At 40.5% G+C, this 22,856-nt stretch overlaps 2 protein-coding genes across 6 annotated transcripts in view; one reads left to right on the plus strand and one right to left on the minus strand.

Moving 5' to 3' along the window:
* The window catches only part of CTC1 (CST telomere replication complex component 1), a 41,726-nt gene extending 36,646 nt beyond the window's left edge, over nucleotides 1-5,080 (minus strand). Inside the window, 1 exon segment of the mRNA XM_044003347.1 lies at nucleotides 4,800-5,080. Within this exon segment, the coding sequence (XP_043859282.1) occupies nucleotides 4,800-4,832 (33 nt within the window). The 5' untranslated portion in view covers nucleotides 4,833-5,080.
* Nucleotides 5,081-11,545: 6,465 nt separating this feature from the next.
* PFAS (phosphoribosylformylglycinamidine synthase) overlaps nucleotides 11,546-22,856 on the plus strand; it is a 28,346-nt gene continuing 17,035 nt past the window's right edge. For 2 of the 5 annotated variants that reach the window (XM_043964576.1, XM_043964580.1), the window contains exons 1-4: nucleotides 11,859-12,123; nucleotides 13,333-13,496; nucleotides 17,968-18,103; nucleotides 20,811-20,916. In XM_043964576.1, coding sequence (XP_043820511.1) covers nucleotides 13,349-13,496; nucleotides 17,968-18,103; nucleotides 20,811-20,916 — 390 coding nt within the window. In that variant the 5' untranslated portion in view covers nucleotides 11,859-12,123; nucleotides 13,333-13,348. Of the gene's footprint in view, nucleotides 11,626-11,858; nucleotides 12,124-13,332; nucleotides 13,497-17,967; nucleotides 18,104-20,810; nucleotides 20,917-22,856 lie in introns of those variants that run through there. The other 3 variants (XM_043964577.1, XM_043964578.1, XM_043964579.1) reach the window with 3 other exon arrangements.

The raw sequence follows: 22,856 nt of genomic DNA on the forward strand, positions 1-22,856 counted from the left end.
AAAAAAAAAATTAACAGGGTAAGGAGCACTGGGCTGGTCTTGGAGTATCTGTTAAACTACAATACTATGAACAGCCTCTCAAAATGTGCTGGTTTAAAAGGGAGCCTGGCACACTGGAGAGAGAGCCACAGAGATGGAAAGACTTACATTTAAGTCCTACCTCTGACACGTATTTGTTGGCTAAATTTGGGCATGTCACTTAACCTACATGGACCTCAGTTTCTTCATCTGTAAAATCAGAGAATTAGACTGGATGGTCTCTGAAGTCCCTCCAACTCTAGATTTACAGTGTAGGGCAAGTTGCAGGAGAAGCTGTTGATATGCATTGGTAAAAGCAGTTTCCTCACTAGGAGTCCCCTTCACCCATGAAAACACAGGATTGATTCCCTCTCGTTTTGCAGATGAGGCCCAGATGGGTTGTAACTTGCCCAAAGACAAGTAAAGGGCAGATTATATAATAACTGTATTAAATGAATTTTAGCCTCCTCAGTGACATGCATAGCAATGTAAAAGACACCCATACTAAAAAAAAAAACCCACCATGGGGAAAAAAAATGCACAACTGGGGCAGCTAGGTGATGTGGTGGATAGAGCACCGGCCCTGGATTCAGGAGGACCTGAGTTCAAATCTGACCTCAGACCCTTGACACTTACTAGCTGTGTGACCCTGGGCAAGTCACTTAACTCCAATTGCCTCACCAAAAAAAAACACTGCACAACTAACTATAAGTATAAGAACACTGGATTTTGTGTAAAAAAAAAAAATTCTGGGCTTGAATTCCAACTGCATGGTGGGATTGAGGAGACTATTATCATCTTAGCAACAATGACTTCTATGAGACAATGAGTCCCTGGAACAACACAGGGTCAGTCAAGAAATATTTATTAAGTGCCTACAATGTGCCAGGCACTGTGCTAAGTGCTAGGGATGAAAAGTAAAATGCTGATCTCAAGGAACTTATAGTCTAATGGGAGACATGTACTAACAAGCTATATACAGGATGAACTGGAAATAATCAACAGAGGGAAGACACTAGAATCAAGAGGAATCAGGAAAGGCTTTCTGAAGAAGATAAGATTTTGGCTGGAACCTGAAGGAAGCCAGGAAAGCCAGGAGAGCACTCCAGGCATGGTGGCACAGCTGGTGAAAACGTCCTGTGTTATGAGATAGAGTATAAGGAGTAAGAAGACCGAAAGGTGGGGAGGAGGAGGCTGCAGGTTATGTAGGGCTCTGAATGCCAGAGGAGCTTATATTTGATCCTAGAGGTGAGCCACTGGAATTTCTTGAATAGGGGCAGAAAGAGGGGGAGAGCACCTCAGGGCAGTGATGTGGTCAAATCTGTGTTTTAGGAAGATCACCCTGACATCCAGATGGAGGATAGACTGGAGTGGAAAAAAATTTGTGGAAGGAAAACCAACCAGTAGTCTATTACATTAGTCCAGGGATGAGATGTTAAGAGCCCAAACCAGGGTACCAGCAGTGTCTGAGGAGAGAAGAGGGCAAATTTGAGAGATGCTGAGAAGGTAGAAATGACAGGATGTTGCAGCAGACTGACTATGGAGGATGAGAGAAAGTGAGGAGTTGAGGATAACACCTAGGATTATATGCCTAAGGAACTGGTTGGATGGTGTTCCCTCTACAGTAATAAGGAAGGTAGGAGCTAGGAGGGTTTAAGGGAAAGATAATGAGTTTGGTTTTGGAATTAAGTTTAAGATGTCTATGGAACATCCGGTTCCAAATGTCTACTAGGTAGTTGGAGATTAGAGACTGGAGGTCAGCAGAAAGGTTAGGGCTAGATAAACTGATTTGAGAATCATCACCATAGGCTGTTTATTCATTTTCCTTCTTTTTTGAGATTTTCCCCTTGTGCTGATTCTTCTTTCACAATATGACTAATGCAGAGATGTTTGATGTGATTGCATATATATAACCTAGATCAGATTGCTTTGTCTTGGGGAGGAGGGAAAGAAGGGAGGGTAGGAGAAAAATTTGGAACTAAAAATCCTAGGAAAACAAATGTTGAAAACTATCCTTATATATAACTGGAAAATAATAAAATATTTTTATTTTTTAAAAAAGAAGGAATCATGACCATAGAAATGAAAACTGAATCCATGGGAGCTGATGCGATCATGAAGTGAAGTAGTATGAAGTGAGAAGAGAAGTCCTAGGACAAATGAGGTCACATATTAGAAAAATGGGATAGGGAGGCAGCTAGGTGGCACAGTAGATAAAGCACCAGCCCTGGATTCAGGAGGACCTGAGTTCAAATCTGTCCTCAGACACTTGACACTGTGTGATCCTGTGTCACTTAACCCTCACTGCCCCACACAAAAAACAAAACAAAACACAAAAAAAACTAACCTCAAATCCTGCAAATGACCACCTTGCGTGGGAAGCCTTTCCCAGTCATCCCTTCCCCTTCCAAGCTTTCCCTCGAGATTACCTTCTACTTACACAGTATATATCGTGTATGTAAATGGTTGTTTACATGTGAGCTGAGGCAAAGTGAATGTACTGTATACAAAATAACAGCAATATTGTGAGATGATCTGCTGTGAATGACTTGGTTATTCTCAGCAATACAATGATCCCAGATAACTCTGAAGGACTTATGAAAATTGCAATCCATCTACAGAGAAAAGAACTGATGATATTTGAATACAGATTGAAATAGAATTTTTTTGTTAATTAACTTTATCGGAAACAAAAAAAAATGACGAGCAGAATGCTATCAGAAAAACCTGGAAAGATCTACGTTATGGGCCTAGCACTCCAGAAGTTCTCTGGGGGTACATCAAAGAACCTTCTCCTTGAGAAACTAAACCAAAGGACAGACACACCTAAAGAGAGAAATGGCACCAAATAGGGACTGAGCTAGCTCCAGGACCCCCACCCTTCATTCCAGTCTCCCTGACCCCTGGGGAGATAAGATTAGGTGTGGCTGCTGCAGGAGGAGAGATGGCTTGAGAGATCTGCAGCCACCCCTCACCCAACTCCCCCAGCCACCACCAGTGGGGGATTGTCCTCCCTCAATAAAGGAACTTTCCACAGTCAGATGATCACCCCCATCAGTCCTCTATAAAAGTACCTGCCTGTCTCCGGCTCGAGGAGATAGGTATCTCAGAGCCATGCCTCTGTGCCATGCCTTCTCCCCATGAGAATAAGTGCAAGGATTTCTCTCAGTTTCCCTTCCCTAGCCCCTAAATAAACTATTAACTTATTCTATTGGATTTGTGTGCAAGAGGGTGTAAGTCTTTAAAGAGGAAGTCCTAAGGACCCCTACCCCTATCTTAAACCCCTATCCTCAAACCCCCACCTTATTTTCCCATAACATACAAGAAATGATGCAGAGTGAAATGTACTGTATAAAAAAGAACAGCAATAGTGTAAGATGATCTGCTGTGAATGACTTGGTTATTTTCAGCAATACAATGATCCAAGATAACTCTGAAGGACTTATGAAAATTGCAATCCATCTATAGAAAAAGAACTGATGGTATCTGAAAACTGATTGAAGCATAATTTTTTTGGATAGTTCCTTAATCCGAAGTTTTGTTTTTGTCTTTTCTTTCACAACCTGGCTAATGTGGAGGTGTTTTACATGACTACTCATGTATAACTTATATTGAATTGCTTGAGTTCTTGAGGGGGGGTAGGGTGGAGAGGGAGGGAGGAAGAGAAGTTGACACACAAAAGTTTTTTTAAAAATTGATGTCAAAATTTGTTTTTACATGTAGTTTAAAATTCTAAATAAATAAATAGAAAAGAATGTGAGCTCCTTGAGGTCAGGAACCCTGTTTCTGCTTTTCTTTGTATCCCCATTGCTCAATATGGTACCTGGCACATAGTAAGTATTTATTAAATGCCTACTGACTGACTGGCTTCCTTATCTGTCTATTTCTATCTCTAAGTATGAAGAATGGGGTTCCTTCCAGTTATCATAGTTGGTCTCTATGGTTACTAAGGTCCCTTCCACCTGTGGGTAGGTATCACTGATGATATCACCCATATCCACTTGCTCCAGCAGGAAATTAACAAACGTTTATTAAATTGAATTCAATTGGAAGGCCTCATTTGTATAAGAAGTTTTTTTTTAATATTTTATTTTTCCCAATTAAAACACGTGTTTTTCCCACGTAAAAACAATTTTTAACATTTAAAAAAAGTTCTGAATTTCAAATTCTATCCCTCCCTTCGTCTTTCCCTCCCTGAGACAGTAAGCAATCTGATGCTACGCATGAGCGAAAGTCTTTAATAACAGTTAGTATTTACATAGCGCTTTTAAGGTTGGCAAAGCACTTTACAAATATATAATCTGGGGAGGGGGGTAAGATTATATATTAGATTATAAACTCCTTGTGGGCAGGGTCTGTCTTTTGCCTCCTTTTGTTATCTCCAGCGCTTAGCTCAGTGCCTGATACACAGTAGGGACTTAATAAATGTTTACGAATGGAATGATTACCCCCATTTCACAGGGGAGTAAACTGAGTCAAAGGTTAGATGACTTGCCCAGGGTCACAAAGCTGTCTGAGAGGATTCGAACTTGGGTTTTCTGCAGGGGCAGCACGACTCTAGTCACTAGAGCCCCCTACCGGTCTAGGTGGACCAAGCTGGGTCGCCTCTGCCGCAGGGACTTCCTCGGGCCAGATGTTTCCGTTCTTTCCCGTGCACTGGGAGATCTGATTAACGCATGAGCGGGGGCGGGGAAGAAGAGGAAGATGACGGAAGGAGACACAGAAGAGAAAGTCTACGAGAAGAAAACAGTGAGGAAGACAAAAGAGGAAAGAACACTCACTGAGCCCGAAGATCCGACTTCCTGCACAGCCATCACCGCCAGCTCCAGTTAAGGCTCGCGGCAGGAAGTTTCCTGCGAGAAGAGCCCAGTGCGCACGCGCCTCACAGTCCTCGAGGGGAGGGTCATCCAGGAATGATGCGGGGAGAGGGGATTAGGAGGTGATTCGAAAGGAGGGAATCAGAACTCCCGGCCCAATCCGCTCCGCCCTTTGTGACGTCACGCCCATCGGCGCCTTCTTCCATCCTGAGTCAGCCGGCAGTTTCTTGGTTAAAGCTAATGCAGGTATTTGCGCATGTCTGCATCTCTTTTGATACTGCCCTTCCCCCCCCCCCCCCCGCCCCACTTCCAGAGCCTGAGGGCTCTGTTCTCACCACACCCAGTTCCTTCCTGGCCTCCGGATTCACCCACTTGCATCTGTAGTTTTGCGTCCTGTTCCCCGAAGCTGCCCGAGAGTCCCCTTCTATACATAGATATATGGAGTAGGCGGAGGGAGGATTCTTTATCAAAGGATGTGTGGTTATCTGGCCTCAATCAAGTAATCCATTAAGTATCCAGTCCTGGGCTCTGTAGATAGCGTTCTCAGCCCGAGTCAGGAATTTCAAATTTGGCCTCAAACAAATCCTAGCACTGTGACCCTGGGCAAGTCACTTAACCTGTCTGCCTCAAATTTTCCTCACCTGTAAAATGAGGGTATAAATTTTTTTGGTGGGGAAATGAGGGTTAAGTGACTTGCCCAGGGTCACACAGCTAGTAAGTGTCATGGGTCTGAGGTCAAATTTGAACTCAGGTCCTCCTGAATCCAGGGCCCGTGCTTTATCCACTGCGCGACCTACCTGCCCCCCAAATGAAGTTATAATAATAGCACCTGCCTCCCAGCTTTGTTGTGAGGATAAAATGAGATGTGTGAAGATGGGTACATTGAATTTACTTGAGCCTTACAATTATCCAGGTAACCAGAACAACTGTATAAGGGCTGACTTAATTGGCTAATACACCAACAATCCTTTGCATGACCGAGAATAAACCCAGTTGACGTGCGGGGAATCTGTAACTCTCAAGCTAATCAAAGACTTATCTGCCTGCAAGGTATGCGACTACGGATATGGGCCTTATCTTCAGCTATAATCCTTTTTCTTTTTGAAGAGATCTTATCCAGACCTTGAAATGATCCGCCAGTCTACAAGAATGTCTTCTGATTGTATATCAAAGACCGCATCCTCCACCCCTGGAATTCCTCTTACACCCCATCCACCCATTGGGAGTGGGCCTTTCTAAACCCACCTTTCCTCCAAATTCCTTACCTTTGTTTAAATTCTAGTCTCTAAACTCTAGCAATCCTTTGCTTGGCGTCCTATTCTGCAACAGGCTGGATTATTTTGTAAATCTCCCCAATTCTCCTCCAGAGATTCCCAAATTTTCTTTAAGGACTTTTGCTTGTTATACAAAACAGTTTATCTGGTAAAATTGTGACATACCTAATCCCCACCACCTACAGCCAATTGGTCTCTGCCTATGTACCCACTATAAACCCTATTCCCAACCCCACTCCTTGGGTACCCCAGCACTTGCTGCAACTCACTTTCTGTGATTAAAGACTTCCCTCCATTTTCCTGTATTGACTGTTTTCATTAAAATTTAGGTTGACACACTTAACAATTATCTGTAAATTGAAGCAAATGTTGTCTTTAATTTTATTTTTGGTGAGGCAACTGGAGTTAAGTGACTTGCCCAGGGTCACACGAGCTAGTTAAGTGTTAACTGCCCCAAGGCAAATGCTTTCTTAATGGAATTTAAATTTCTTTCCTCCGGTGGGGAAGACCTGAAAACACAAAGGCCAGTTCAAGATTTAAATCCCCTTTTCCTAAAAGGGAAGGAAACCAGAGAAAGACTACACCTATTAAAAATTAAAAGGGGGGGGGCAGCTAGGTGGTGCAGTGGATAGAGCACCGGCCCTGGATTCAGGAGTACCTGGGTTCAAATCCGGCCTCAGACACTTGACACTTACTAGCTGTGTGACCCTGGGCAAGTCACTTAACCCCCATTGCCCCGAAAAATCGGCCGCGCCCCCCCCCCCCGCCCCCCCGCCCAAAAAATAAGCTGGACCAATTCACAAATCCATTAATCCGTTAGTGTTGCCTATTTTCCTACAACTCGTCCAATAGTTGTTACTTTCTTTTTCTGATCATCTTTTGCAATCTGATGTGTGTGTAAAGTGGAGCAACTTCAAAGCTGCTTTAATGTGCATTTCTCAAATTATTAGTGTCTTAGAACATTTTTTTCATATAGTTGTTAACTTGGATTTACTTCCTTTGAAATTTGTTCCTTTGACCACTTATCTCTTGGGAAATGCTTCCTGTTCTTACTAATTTGAATCAGATCTTATGTAACTTGGCTGCAATTTTTCCTTTCTCATTTTAACCACATTGGTTTTTCTTTTTGCAAAATCTTTTTAATTGTATATAATCAAAATTGTCCATTTTATCTTCTGTGATCCTCTCTATTTCTTGTTTGGTCATGAACTCTTCCCTTATTCCTGGACACAAAAGGTACTATTTTCCTTCTTTCTCTAATTTATTACATCACCTTTTATGTATAAGTCATATCTGAGACTAAACTTGGTATTTGGTGTAAGATGGTCTATACAAAATTTCTTCCAGATTGCTTTCCAGGTTTCCCAGCGGTTTTTGTCCTTACTACAGTAGCTGGGATCATTGGGCTTATCAAATGCTATGCTACTATGTTACTTTTCTTCTATATGTTGTATACCTAATTCATTCTGATGTGGGCAGAAATTTGGGGTCAAATTGATTGTGAGTTGTCCCAAAAGAATTACAAGACTCAGTGATTCAGTTTCCCAAGTTTTATTGCAATACTGTGAATGATCACAGGGAGAAAACCAGAATAGTGGAAAGGTATCTCTCTAGAATAGTGAAAGTATGGATAAATTGATTATCAGTCTCATCATAATAATCTCCACCTTGGGGAGGTGCAGGGGAGGGCTTGTCCTCATTATAATATTCTCCACCTTGGGGTGTTTCAGGGGAGGGCTTATCCTAATTTGGAGTTCTTGGGGTCCTAAGCCAACCCCCAGGTGGGTTAACAGAAAAACCTAAGACCCAAGTTCTAATTCAGATATTAGCTCTAAAAGGGATTCAGATCCCAGCTAATGGATAACTTAAAAGTCAAAATGCTAGGTTCTCTTACCCACAGAAATCAGTACCCATAATGGGACCATAAAGGGTCAGGTCAAATAACAATAAAGGAAATGACAGCCTATAGAAATTTAGACTAGAAATAAAAGAAAAATGTTGTTTTGAAACTAGCCATGGGAAACAGAAAGAGACATGCACAGAAAAGACCAAATTTGTCCCCAGATTTACCTTATGACGTGTCAACCCTCAAAACACACCTCCACAGAAAAAAGGACCCACCTGGGGGTTGGCTTAGGACCCCAGGAACTCCAAATTAGGATAAGCCTTCCCTGTACCTCTCCAAAGTGGAGTATATTATAATGAGAAGGACAGGCTCCTATACCTCCCTAAGGTAGAAATTATTATAATGAGACTGATAATCAATTTATCCATGCTATAAATATAACTGTCTTTCCTTTCCTTATTTGAGAGATACCTTTCCACTATTCTGGTTCTCTCCCTGTGGTCACCCACAGTATTGCAATAAAACTGGGAAACTGAGTCACTGAGCCTTGTAATTCTTTTGGGACAACTCATCATCAATTTGACCCCAAATTCTGCCCACATCAAACCCATTCTTCTTCTCTTTTAATTTTGGACACAATTGTCTTTTTCAGTATCTGTTCACTATGTATATTATTCATTATATGTCTGTTCAATATGATATGGGGAGAAAGTACGTGGGTCCTTAGGATTCCTCTATAAAGAAACACACTCTCTCACAAGACCTAATTAGGAATAAAAGAACAGGTTTATTGGGGTACAAGAGAAACTGGCCAGGAGGAAGGTTTGTATTGATGGATGAAATATATGGATTGTCCATCCTGTTGAATGTCATGGCCTCGGACAAGTGATTCCCTATTACATCTGAGATCAAATATAAAATCCTTTGTTTGGCATTTAAAGTTCCTCATAAACCGGCCCTTTCTTATATTCTACTCTTTTTCATAAATTCTATAATTCAGCCATATTAGCCTTCTTCTTTTGCTATTCCTCACAAACATCACTTCATCTGCCATATCTTTGCAAATGGCTCTTCCCCATGCCTGGAATGTCTGAGGCTTAAAATCCCTGGCTTCCTTTAAGACTTACTTCAGGGGGCAGCTAGGTGGCGCAGTGGATAAAGCACCAGCCCTGGATTCAGGGGGGCCTGCGTTCAAATCCTACCTCAGACACTTGACACTAGCTGTGTGACCCTGGGAAAGTCACCCCATCTTCTCTAAGGTTATTTTCCATCTACTCTGTGTTTATCTTATGTGTACTGATGGGTATCATTTCCCTCATTAGATTGTGAGCTCTTTGAAGGCAGGAATTGATAGCTTTTTCTTTTCACCCCCAGCTTTTAGTGTACTGGTTGACACATAGTAAGAGCTTAATAAACTCTTGTTCATTGATTGTACAATAGATATTCTTCACTTGCTTTTTCCTATGTGGATTGTTAGAATAATCTCTTTTGAGAAACAATATTACATGGCAAGTGATGGGTTAGACTTAATGTCAGGAAGATCTGCATTCAATCAAATCCTGTTGTTGACATTAAAACTTTTTTAAAAAATCATTTGTTTTAATCTTTTGTTTTAATTTGCCATCTACAATATATTGGTTCCCAACTCCCCTTCCAGAGAATCTTCCCTTATAATAAAAAATGAAAAAAAAGAAAAAGCCCCAAATCAGCTCAAAAACTAATAGACATGAAAAATTCTGACATGTCTCACATCCATAGTTCCACACTTCTGAAAAGCAGCTGGGGGTGGGGGTGGGGGATAATATACCTTTCTCCATTGTAATGGAGCTCGGTCATTGTAATTTCATAGCATTGAGTTTCAATTATTTTGTTGCTGATGTTCTTTCCTATTATTGTAGGTATTATGTATCTTGTTTTCCTACTTCATTTGGCAGCGTTCAAGCAATTCTTCAATTCATCAAGCAAGCAAGCCCAGGTGGAGCAGAAAGAGGGAGAGACAGGACTTGAAGCATAAGCTAGACAAGTCAAACCATCACCACCCTGGCCATCATATTGCTTCAGACTTGATGGAGAGAGCTCAGTACCCTGAACCCAAGAGCCTTGGGAAAGAACTGCTTCTAGTTCAGCCTCATGATTGAAGAGGAAAATCATACCAGCAAAGGTCAGATAGGCACAGGAGCCTTGGATGTGGAATCACCCTCCTGCCCCCCAAACCACTAGAACTGATGCCAGCCCATCCCTCAAAGCCATCATTCAGAAAAGGGGCTTCTGTGTTGAGGGGGTGAGCCATCCCTACCAACTTCCACCCACAGCAAGCTTCCACATCTAGCTGATGCACTGAGGCACCCTGATACAGAAAGAGGCTGCAGCATGTGCCACACAAGTCAAACCATCATCACCACCTTGGCCACCATCTATACTCAGAACCTGATGGAGACAGCCCCAGACCCTGGTCCAGGAGATAGTGCCCTCAACCATCCACCTGTCAAGCAACCCTTGTGATAATACAGCCTGGTTACTTCTCCTTCTGTTCTACTGAAGACCCAGACAAGAAAGTTTCTGTCAACCAAATCTTTGGCACTGTCAAATGGTTTAACATCAGAAACTCATATAATCTTACCAGTGGAAATGACATTTAAAAAGAGGCATTATTCACCTGCTTTGTCACTGCACCCTGAAGTCCGTGGGACCTTTTCATCAGATTTGCAACTGAAACCTTCCATGTGTTTTCTCTTCCCTTAGAATGTGAGCTTCTTGCTAGTGGAATCTGTTTTACCTTTTCATTTGTGTGGTCAGTAGTACTTAGTAAATGCCTTATTCATTCAACTGTATGTTTTCCCATGCTTCTCTGTATTAATCATATTCATTATAGCCCAGTAATAATCCTCCCATACAGTAGTGTGTTAGCTATTCCTCAATCAACTAGCACCTCCTTCTCCTCCCCCCCCTCCCCGTTCTTTGCCATTATAAAAAGTTCTGCCTCATCAGTTTGGCTGTATGACCCTAGCCAAGTAACAACACTCCTTTAAGCCTCAGTTCCCTCATTTTACAGCAGAAATACTACTACTTGCAGTATTTAACTCATAAGGTTGTTGCTACGCTCAAATAAGAGCACGCATACATAGAAAGGTCAATTATTTCTGTAACACCAGGACAAATCATTCATCTCCAGTCACCTTAAATTTAGGGGTGGAGCAGTGTATCCAGTGCTGAGCTTGGAGTCAAGAAGAGGAGTTCAAATCCTCCCGCAGACATTAAGTAGCTGTGTGACCCCAGGCAAGTCACTTAACCTCTGCCTCCCTCAGTTTCCCCATCGGTACAATGGGAGATAATAAATAGCCATTCAGGGTTGCTGTAAGAATAAAAATAAATATTTGTGAGACGTTCTGCAAACTTAAAGCACTATATAAATGCTAGCTCCAATTATGAAGCAGAAAAAAAATACTCAGAAGTAATCAAGGGGGGGAAAAAAAGAGTAATCAAGGTAGGGAGTGGCCAAAAGCCTCTGGGCCTGGGGGTGAGGTAGGGGTGGAGAGCAGGGTACGGGATTTAGGCTAAATTTCGCGATATCACGAAGACGTTCCCGCTGTTCTCGAGTCCCGCCCCCCACCCGGAGCTTCTGCGTGGAGGAGCCCGTGCTCCCTTCCTTATTTGCCGTTCTTGACCGCGCGTGAGTAAAAGGCCTTTGCCCTTAGCCTCCCTCTCCTCCCCATCCCCGAGGTGTTCCCTGCTCGCGGTCGGGCCTGGGGCGCCCGCCGCTTACACGCACACCGGCCCGGGCAGGGTAGGGGACCGCTGACTTTGCCCAGCCCCTTCGGCTCACGTGCTCGCCCCAGTGCGTTTCTGCTCAGTGCGCAGGCGCGGCAGCCCCGTCTGCCAACGTGCTCGCTGGTGCTACGGGAGCGCCGCGGCTCCTAGATCATCCTGACGTTCCTGCCACAAGCGTGCCACGGACTTCCATCGCTTAGGGGATGGAAGGGTTATAGTGGACGTGGCCCCGGCTACTCGTAGCGCTTACGTTCGTTGGCCTTGGCCCGCAAAAAGGACGTGATAACGCGTGTGAGGGAAAGGCAGGGCAAAGCTCTCTTGCTGGGGCCCTGGGTAGATCCAGGGAGGCTCCTAGAGTAGGTGGCCTTTGTGGGGGCCTTCAGGGTTCTGTCAGAATTATGTAAGTGAACGGGGTGGGGGTGGCGGGGAAGGGGAATAAGTTGCACAATTTGATTGGAGTGCAGACTGTAGGGTATAGCTGTGGCAAAGTTGAAAATATTGAAAGGCATAAAGTTGTCTATAGTGGTGCCAGATTTATCAGGACCTTGAATGCTAGGCATAGATGAAAACCTGGAAAAAGGCGCCACTTAACTACTAGTGTGTCCTTGGACAAGTCATTTCCTCATTCACATCAGGGGGGAGTGGATTAAATAACCTCAGAAGTAGATCCCTTCTAGCTCACAATCTGTGATCCTATAAAGTAGTGCGTAAGAAATGCCCAATAATTGGAACAGGTATTTGGTGCTATTTGAGTTCATAAAAGGAAGTTTCCACAATGGCTAGGTTGTGGGGAGAGGGTGGCCTTCTTTCTAGGTGAGAGCAGTAGTACAGAGGAGTTAAAGATGACAGCCCAACTGGAGGAGAGAGCTCATGTTGAGGAGTGGGAAATAACAGGCAGAGGAGAATGGGGAGTCATTGAAGGTCTTTGAGTAAGGAATAGAATAGAGAGGCAGTGTTTTTGTGGCAAGATGGTAAAGCTTCAGGCTTAAACAGGAAAGCATTACCCCACAGAGCTCTTGTTTCTTCAGTTAATGGTGTCTCCCTGACCTTTCTCCTTTCCCCCAAAGCATTTTTAATAACATGAATTCTGTTGTGGGTGGAAAGGAAACCAAGGCCAAACTTTAAAATTTTTGAATGGCTACTCCAGCCCTGTTCCTTGACCCCTCTGCTCATTCAACCTCTCTGCTTCTAAAATTTTCCCTTGAAGAACTTGAAGCCCGCTTTTTTTTTTCTGGGGCAATGGGGGTTAAGTGACTTGCCCAGGGTCACACAGCTAGTGTCAAATGTCTGAGGCCGTACTTGAACTCAGGTCCTCCTGAATCCAGGGCCGTGCTTTATCCACTGCACTACCTAGCTTCCCCAAAGCCTACTTTTTTTTTTTTTTTTTTTTTTTTTTTTTTTTTTGAGAGGCAATGGGGGTTACGTGACTTGCCCAGGGTCACACAGCTAGTAACTGTTAAGTGTCTGAGGCTGGCTTTGAACTCAGGTCCTCCTGAATCCAGGGCCAGTGCTTTATCCACTGAGCCACCTAGCTGCCCCAAAGCCTACTTTTTAAAAGAAGTTATAATGAGGGGAAATCAGCTTTGTATAATTTTTGCTTTTGTTACAGATTTTCAAGTATACCTATGCAGATGTCCCAGGTGCTTCGTTTCTATGTCCATTCTTCTGGTCATGAGGGAGCAGCCTCTGGGCATATCCAAAGGAAACTCAAGGGGAAGCTGACTGAGCTACAGGGTATAGAGACAGAGCTGTGTTATAATGTGAACTGGACAGGTAAAAGATCTGGGTGTTTGCTTCAGTTTTCAGATGATAGGACCTGGGTCAGGATAAAAGGATTATGAACTTAAACTGGAAGAGGTCTTATAGGTCACCTAGCCCAGGGCTTCTTAAACTTTTTCTAATTGGGACCTCTTCTCTCAAGAAATTTTTACATGACTCCAGGTATATAAAATAGGTATACAAATAAGACATTTACTGCCAGATTTTTTGTGATCCCCTACTGGACCTGGTACAGTGTCCAGACCCACAGTTTAAGAATCTTTGATCTAGCCCATCCCTCTCATTTTACAGATGAGGAAACCAAACTACAGAGTGATTCAGGTCAAACAGGTAAAAAGCTATATAGAGCTGAGTCTTGAACCCAATTACCCAGATGGTTGAAAAGAAATCATCCTATGGGTGTTAAAAGCATCAAGTATATAAATAGTTCTTGCTATCTCTAATTCTGGAAAGATTCAACCATAGATAGTCCAGTTAAAAACAGATTCCAGAACTAAAAAGTTATTTTTGCAAGCCTTTATTATTTCTCTCTTCTTTTTTTTTGGCCCTTCCTGTTGATCAACAATAGCAGCAAAAATTCACTTGGAAGAACAAAAGGTCAAGAATATCAAATGAATTAAAGAAAAAATGTTGTAAGGAATTGGTTGTGATTTGGGGTTTCTGTGACCCCATCTTTGGCTGGTATCGGAGGCCCCGGCACACGAAAGGGAGGAGGTTTCTAAGTATTAGATCTTAAACTATGTTATAAGGCAGTAATTATGAAAACTATCTGGTACTGGCTAAGAAATAGAAAGGTAGGGGACAGCTAGGTGGTGCAGTGGATAAAGCACCAGCCCTGGATTCAGGAGTACCTGAGTTCAAATCCGGCCTCAGACACTTGACACTTACTAGCTGTGTGACCCTGGGCAAGTCACTTAACCCCCTTTGCCCTGCAAAAAAAAAAGAAATAGAAAGGTGAATGAGTGTTACAGAATAGAAATAGAATACATAGTAATAAATGATTGCAGTTACCTCGTGTTTGACAAATATAAAGATTAAGCCTTTCAGATAAAAAATTGTTGGGAAAACTGGAAAGCAGTGTGGCACAAATCCCATTTACCAAAATCAGGTCAAAATGTATGCATGATCTAGATATAAAGGGAGATATAAGTAAATTAGAAGAACATGGAACATATTGCCTATCAGACTTATGGATAGGAGAAGAATTTATGAACAAAGAAGAGATAGAGAACACTGAGATATAAAATAGATCATTTTGATTACATTAAATTGAAAAGATTTTACACAAATAACACAGCAAGATTAGAAGGAAAGCAAAAAATTGGGAAATTTTTATAGATGGTTTCTCAGATAAAGGTCTCATCATAAAGAACCTTGTCAAATTTATAAAAATAAGAACATTCCCCAGTTGATAAATGGATATGAACTGAAAGTTTTTTGATGAAGAAATCAAAGCTACATATGAAAAAATGTTCTAAATCATTATTGATTAGAGAAATGCAAATTAAAACAATTTTGAGATATATCATACCTATCAGATTGGCTAATATGACAGTAAAGGAAATGACAAATGTTGGAGAGGATATGGAAAAACTGACACTATTATACTGTTGGTCAAACTGTGAGCTGATCCAACCATTTGAGAGCAATCTGGAATTATGCCCAAAGTTATAATAAAACTGTGTATATACCCTTTAACCCAGCAATACCACTATTAGGTCTGTTTCCCAAGATGATCAGGGAAAAAGGAAAAGAACCTATATGATCTAAAATATTTATAGCAGTTCTCTTTGTGGTGGCAAAGACCTGGAATTAAGGGGATGTCCATCAATTGGGGAATGGCTAAACATGTTGTGGTATATGATTATGATGGAATGCTGTTTGCTGTATGAAATGAGGTGGCAGCTAAGTGGCATAGTGAATGAGAGCATGGCCCTGGAGTCAGGAGGACCTGAAGTTCAAATTTGGCATCAGACACTTGACACTGTGTGACCCTGGGCAAAAACTTGAGCAATACCAAGAGAAAGTTGGAAATAGTACAGCAATATTATTTGAAGAATAACTGTCAACAACTGAGTTATTGAGAATTATAAATACTCAGCTACAAAGGATCTATGAAGTAACACCCACCTCTAGAAAAAGAACTGATGAATATATGTATGCATACATAGCAATAAAAAAACTAAAATTAGAACCTTCATAACAAATAGGCATAATCCCACAAAACAAATTCTCACATTGGCAATGTTCAACAATGTATCTTTTCATCTTCGATGTTTATTGTATTGATCAGTACTCTTAAAGTCTTTCACGGGTGTTTTTCTTTGTATTGTTGACATTGTGTAAATTGTTTTGCTCCTTTCACTCTGGGTCAGTACGTAAAGGTCTTTTCCTTTGAAACTACCCATTTTGTCATTTCTTATAGGGGACAAAAATATTCCATTCCATTCATACCATAATTTCTTTAGCCATTCCCAAATAGATAGGCACCCAGGTTTTTTGTTTGGTTGGTTGTTTTTTGCTACTACTAAAAGAATTGCTATAAATATTTTTATACATAGAGGCCCTTTTCCTTTTTCTTTGATCTCTTTAGGGATATAGGACTAGTTCCAAATTGCTTTCCAGGACAGGATGACTATCATAGTTCACCATCTGTTGAACCAGTGTGCCTGATTTCCCATAGCTGCTCCAACATTTGTCATTTTCTTCTTTTATTGTCCTTGTCAGTCTGATGTCTATAAAGTGGAACCTTAAAATGCTTTAATTTGCATTTTAAAAATTATTAGTGATTTGGAGCATTGTTTCATATTGTTGTCTGTCTATAGCTTGGATTTCTTCCTTTGAAAACTGCCTGTTCATATCCATTAACCATTTATCTGTTGGGGAATGATTCTTTTTTTCATTTCTAATTTTAACTGTATTAGATTTGTTTGTACAAAAACATTACTCAAATTGTCTATTTTAACTTGCCTGATCTTCTCTGTCACTTATTTAGTCATGAACTCTTCATATCCATATCATATTTCTATCTATAGATCAGAAAGGTAATTTATTGCTTACTTTTCAAATTTGCTTATGAAAGGACTTTTTATATTTAAGTCATATATCCATTTGGAGGTTATCTTGGTATATGGTGTGAGATGTTGGTCTCTACCTAATTTCTGCCATACTGCTTTTCAGTTTTCCTAGCAGTTTTTGTTAGTGGATTTTTACCCCGCTCTGTGACTTTTTAAAAAAACTTGAGAATCTTATTTTCTTTTTCTATATAATTTCATTTGCTTATAAAAATGACATTCAACTTTAAAAATGTTTTCTGTAGAGAGCATTTTTATGGGTAATATTACTGTGAGATTCGTGCATTATAGTTCTTTCTAATAAATGTTATGGGCCCAGAGTACCCCAGAAGTTCTTTGGGGCACATCAAAGAATCTTCTCCTTGAGAAACTAAACCAAAGGACAGACACACCTAAAGAGATAAGTGGAACCAGATCTGACTGAGCTAGCTTCGGGACCTCCACTCTTCATTCTAGTCTCCCTCAACCCTGGGGAGATAAGTTTAGGTGTGGCTCCTTCAGACCCCCTACCCCATTCTCCCCATGACATAAACTAATATCATTAAGCAATAAAACAATTGGCTTATGATTATACAACCACATTATCTTCCTTGTAACTCTGTCAGCTATATTAAGTGGTTTCTTAGGATATTAGGCAATAGAATACTATGCAAAGCATTGTACCAGTAGAAAAGATAAAATTGGGACAGGACTTTTTTAGCCTAACCATCCCAGTTCTAATTTACAGCATGAATGGAACTTTGGAATGGGGATAACAGTGAAAATGCATAGATATTTATACTTAGAGGATTAAGTAAACAAACATTTCACCCTTGGCAATTGTCTCTCTTTGGGCTCTGTTACTTCTCTAAGACTAAGGTGTTAGAACAAATTTCTTCATCCAGGAGTTTCTTGTGCCAATAAAATCATAAGTCTAATCCCCATTTCTTAATTTTGAAGGGCTACCCTAAGGAGCTCTTAAAAATATCTTCCTGGTGTTTATAACTTGCAGGTGAAAATTCATATACTTAACCAAGTCCATATATTTAAGTATATTTCTTTCTACAAGTTAAAATAAAGCTTGATTTTAATGTTTTATGTTTTAACATTTAACAGTAAAATTCCGATTATAAAGAATTAAGGAGGGCAGCTAGGCAATGCAGTGGATGAAGCACCAGCCCTGAGTTTAGGAAGACCCGTGTTCAAATGCAGCCTTAGACACTTGACACTCACTAGCTGTGTGACCCTGGGCAAGTCACTTAACACTCATTGCCCTGCCTCCCTCCACCCCACCCCACCCCCCATTAAGGAAACCACAAAATTGGAAATTATGTTATTGTACATACTGAGGAAGTGGCAGGGACTGACGGTTAAAATATCTGCCTAAAGCCCTACCTCCTTTACTTCCATAGCTGAGTCCCTTCCAAACTCCCATGAGATAAAGAAGCTGGAATGGCTGTTTGGTTGTCCTTTGGAGTCAGATGATGTGGCTAGGGAGACCTGGCTTTTGTCAGGCCCTAATGACTTACTGCTTGAGGTGGGACCCAGGTAAGTTTGGCTTTTGTGTAAATGTTCTTCTCTTATGTAAATTATCCTGCACTCTACTAGCTTTCACCTTTCCCCTGCTTCTGCCACTTTTACCTCTTGGGATATTTTTTGCTTCTTTCTCTTTCTCCCATTGCCCCTAGGAAAAATATTCAGACTTTTCCCATTCTACCATCAACAATCTCCTAAATTTTCAGGGAAGAAACTGAGAAAGGAAAACTGTAATAATTCCTATGACTTTCCAGGGATGTTGGCTTCCATTGACTCTAGGTTAGAGATCATCAGTCTTTCAGAAATGGTGAGCCAGGAGTAGTTAGAGAATAGTAGGTTAAATTCATCAAATATTTTTTAAATGCTAACTATGTTCAAGGTATAGAAGTAGGCACTGAATACAAAGATGAAAATGAAACAATTGCAGTGGATAGAGCACTGGCCCTGGAGTCAGGAGGACCTGAGTTCAAATCCAGTCTCAGACACTTGACACTAGCTGTGTGACCCTGGGCAAGTCACTTAACCCCAATTGTCTCACCAAAAAAAAAAGAAGAAGAAAATGAAACAATCTTTGCCTTTAAAGGGTTTTACATTGTACAGTTGGAATAAAGCTCCCACCTTGGTATACTTCCCACACACTCCCAATATTGGGGTCATCAGAAGATGTCTTCTGAAATTCAGTCTAATTAGATTGAACATAATAATATCTGACATTTACATTAGTGCTTTATAGTTTATAAAATGCTTTAGCTTTGTTATCTAACTTGATTCTAACAAAAATACCCATATTTTAGAGATGAGGAAATTGAGTCTCAGAGAAGTTAAATGACTTTTCCAATTACTATGTGGCAACTCTAGAACTCTGGCTTATAATCCAGATCTGACCTAAAGTCTAGTTCTCAGAAATAATTCGATATCATGTAGATTTGTTATATCTCAGACTGAATGTCTGCTGGGAGGGGGGTAGGCAGGCCTTTTGATGGGAGCATTGATTTATCAACAAGATCAAATGCTTACTCTGTATTAGAAACTGCTTAGGTGCTGGTGATGTAAAGACAAAAGTGAAAGTCTCCTCAAAGAGGTTACATTTTTCTGGGGAGATGTGTGTGTGTGTGTGTATGTGTGTGTGTGTGTGTACCCCCTTTATATTTGTGTGGGCAGTTAGATGGCTTATTGAATAGTGCACCAGGCTGGGAATTAGGATGATCTGAGTTCAAATATAGCCTCAGACACTTATTAGCTGTGTGGGCAAGTCACTTAACCCTGTTTCCCTCAGTTTCCTCATTGTTAAAATGTACTGGAGAAGGAAATGGCAAACCATTTCATTATCTTTGCCAAGAAAACTACAAATGAGGTCACAACTGAAAAATGACTCGACAACAACATATATTTGTGGGTTTGTGTATATAAAACATCAGTCTAAAGTAGCCAAGGTGATACATCACCGTAGTGATGTATTCCATCATTTGTAATTTGTAATTCGTTCAATGTAATGCTATTAACAGAAGAGAATTGATCTGTGTGGAATCTAGAATAAGGAAAGCCAAAGTGTAAGATATTAATGGTAGTCTTCTATCACTGGATACACTAGTTCTAATGATGACAGAAGTATTTGTTGGATCCCCAGCATTGCTTGGTAGACTTAGCTGTTAGTAACATCCATCTCCCTGTACTGTGATCCTGTGTTTCTCTGATCTGTGATTTGGTGTTCTAAGTGACCTATCTACCTGGAGGTAATACTCTGTACCATTTGAGATTAACGAATTAGCATTATAGTTTATGTATAATTTCCTTATGAGATTGGTTAGTGTGGGTTGGCTTTCCATCATATGATCACCTCTGGTGGGCTGAAAAAATAAGTGTCTTATCTGATGTAATAAGGATTCTACCAACTATGAGAGGTCCAGTCTGAGAGAATAGAATAATTTCTGTCACTGATTTTTAGCTAGAACAGAGGGGTGTGTGTGTGTGTGTGTGTGTGTGTGTGTGTGTGTGTGTGTGTGTGTGTGTGTGTGTGTGTGTGTTGAGATCAGGTGGGCTGAGGAGTTAAGAGATGAGTTAAGAAGTGAATGATGAAATAAAGACATAAAGACGGCACATCTGGTATCTCAACATCTCTGAGCTCATGAGAACCTATGCAGACAGGTCCATCAGGAACATTTTAGTCAGGGATGTCTCTGAAACAATTCTGCATTAAAGATTTTTTTGTTGTTTGATTGTATCTGACTCATTTTGACTCCATGGGGGTTTCTTGGCAAAGATACTGGATTGGATAATTAAATCCTGAGGAAGGGATGGGCAGTTGGAAGGGGGGAGGGGGAGGTTAGGGATATTCTTGTCATTCCTACCTCTCTTGACAACCTTGGTTACTTTGCCAATCCAAATAATTTTTTTGTGATACTTTTATGGGTTTTAAGAGATAATCAGCTTGATTTTAGATTTTGACTCCCAGGGAATCATGGGTGAGAATGGACTTCAGTTTTGGAGCAGATCAGATTATATTTGCTAATTTTTAGCCCTAAGTAGATTATATTTCAGAATTTAACTTTAGTGTCTGAAGTATAATATGATGCTTGAATAAAGTCTGAAGGTGGTATTGATAAAGGCCAGAAAATTGTTATGTTGACTTGCAGAGGTAGAAAGGTCCTAGATTCATCATGGGAACCCGGAAGTATTCGACCGTAGTAGTACTTCATTGTCTTTTCTCAACTTCCCCCAGGTTGAACTTTTCTAGCCCAGCATCCACCAACATTGTGTCTGTGTGCTGGGCAGCTGGACTGAGGGCTGTGGATCGTGTGGAGACAACTCGGCGCTACCGGCTCACTGTAAGAAAATAATGTTTTTGGCAGGGGAGTTGGGGGAGGAGAATTATGAGGATAAGATAAACAAAATTATTGAAATCATTTGGTGTAGTAGGGAGAGAGTCTGGCATGAAGGGATTGAGGTGAGAGGGTACACACTCTGCTGTTTATTTGTCTTCCTTTCTGACTATCTCTTGGTCTCTGGGCATGTGTCTCTGTCTTCTTCCCTCTTTGTTTTGTTTTGTTTTTCTAAATTAAATTAAATTTTTTTTGGTTGCATTATAAGTTCTAAACTGTCTTCCGTCCTCCCCACTCTGCACTAACACATACATATGTATGTGTGTGGATGTGCATGTGCATGTGTGTAAAACCATACTATGCCTACTTTCTCAGTTCTTTCTCCGGAGGTGGATAGCATCTTACTTCATAGATCCTTTGTAGTTGATTTGAATATTTATAATACTTAGAATAACTTAGTTCTTCACTGTTATTCTTCAGACAGTATTGCTGTTACTATATCCAGTGTTCTCTTGGTTTTCCTTATTTCACACAAGTCTTTCCATGTTTTTCTAAAATCAGTCTGCTCATCATTTCTTACAACAAACGGCATTCCATCATAATCATACCACAACTTGTTTAGCCATTCCCCGATTGATGGACATCCCCTTAATTTCCAGTTCTTTGCCACCACAAAGAGAGCTGCTATAAATATTTTAGAACATATAGGTTCTTTTCCTTTTTCCCTGATCATTTTGGGAAACAGACCTAATAGTGGTATTGCTGGGTCAAAGGGTATACCAGTTTTTCCACATCCTCTCCAACATTTGTCATTACTGTCATATTAGCCAATCCAAAACAAAAAGTTATTTTAATTTGCATTTCTCTCATCAATCATGATTTAGAGCACTTTTTCATATGACTATATGTAGCTTTGATTTCTTCATCCAAAAGCTTTCAGTTCATATCCTTTGACCATTTATCAACTTGGGAATGTTCATATTTTTGTATATTTGACAAGGTTCTTTATGATAAGAGATGAGACCTTTATCTGAGAAACTGTATATAAAATTTTCCCCCCGAATTTTCTGCTTGCCTTCTAATCTTGCTATGTTGGTTTTATTTGTGCAAAACCTTTTAAATTTAATGTAATCAACTGTGATGGACTTTGCTCTTCTCAGCAATGCAATGATCCAAGACAATGCCAAAAGACTTATGGTGGAAAATGCTTTCCACATTCAGAAAAAGAACTATGGAGTCTGAATGCAGACTAAAGCATATATTTTCCCTTTTGTTGTTGCATTTTTGTTGTTGTTCTTGTTAATTTTTTCTTGCATTTTTTCCCTTTTGTTCTGATTAATGTGGAAATATGTTTAACATTATTGTAACATATAACCTATATCAAATTGCTTACTGGCTCCGGGGGAGGGGAGGGGAGGGAGGCTGGGAGAAAAATTTGGAACTCAAAAAATTTCTTTACATGTAATTGAGAGGGGGAAGCTAGGTGGTGCAGTGGATAAAGCACCAGCCCTGGATTCTGAGTTCAAATCCGACCTCAGACATTTGACACTTAACTGTGTGACCCTGAGGGGCAAGTCACTTAACTCTCATTGCCCCGCAAAAAAACAAAAACAAAAAATACATGTAATTGAGAAAAATAAAAATAAAAAAATATTTTTAAAATCTAATGTAATCGTTTTTGATGCTGTTGTTTTTTTTCTATTTTGAGGTTTTTCATCATTGCTCTGATTTTTTCTCTTATAACATGACTAATACAGAAATAGGATTAATGTTATTAAGTGTATATATGTGTGTGTGTGTGTGTGTGTGTGTGTGTGTGTGTGTGTGTGTGTATAACCTATATCAGATTACCTGCTGTCTAGGGGAGGGGGGAGAGAGGGGGAGGGAGAACTATCTTTACATGTAACGGAAAAAAATAAAATACTTTATTAATTTTTTTAAAATCT

This window comes from Dromiciops gliroides, chromosome 4 (genome assembly GCF_019393635.1).
Source record: "Dromiciops gliroides isolate mDroGli1 chromosome 4, mDroGli1.pri, whole genome shotgun sequence".
Taxonomy (NCBI): Eukaryota; Metazoa; Chordata; class Mammalia; order Microbiotheria; family Microbiotheriidae; genus Dromiciops; species Dromiciops gliroides.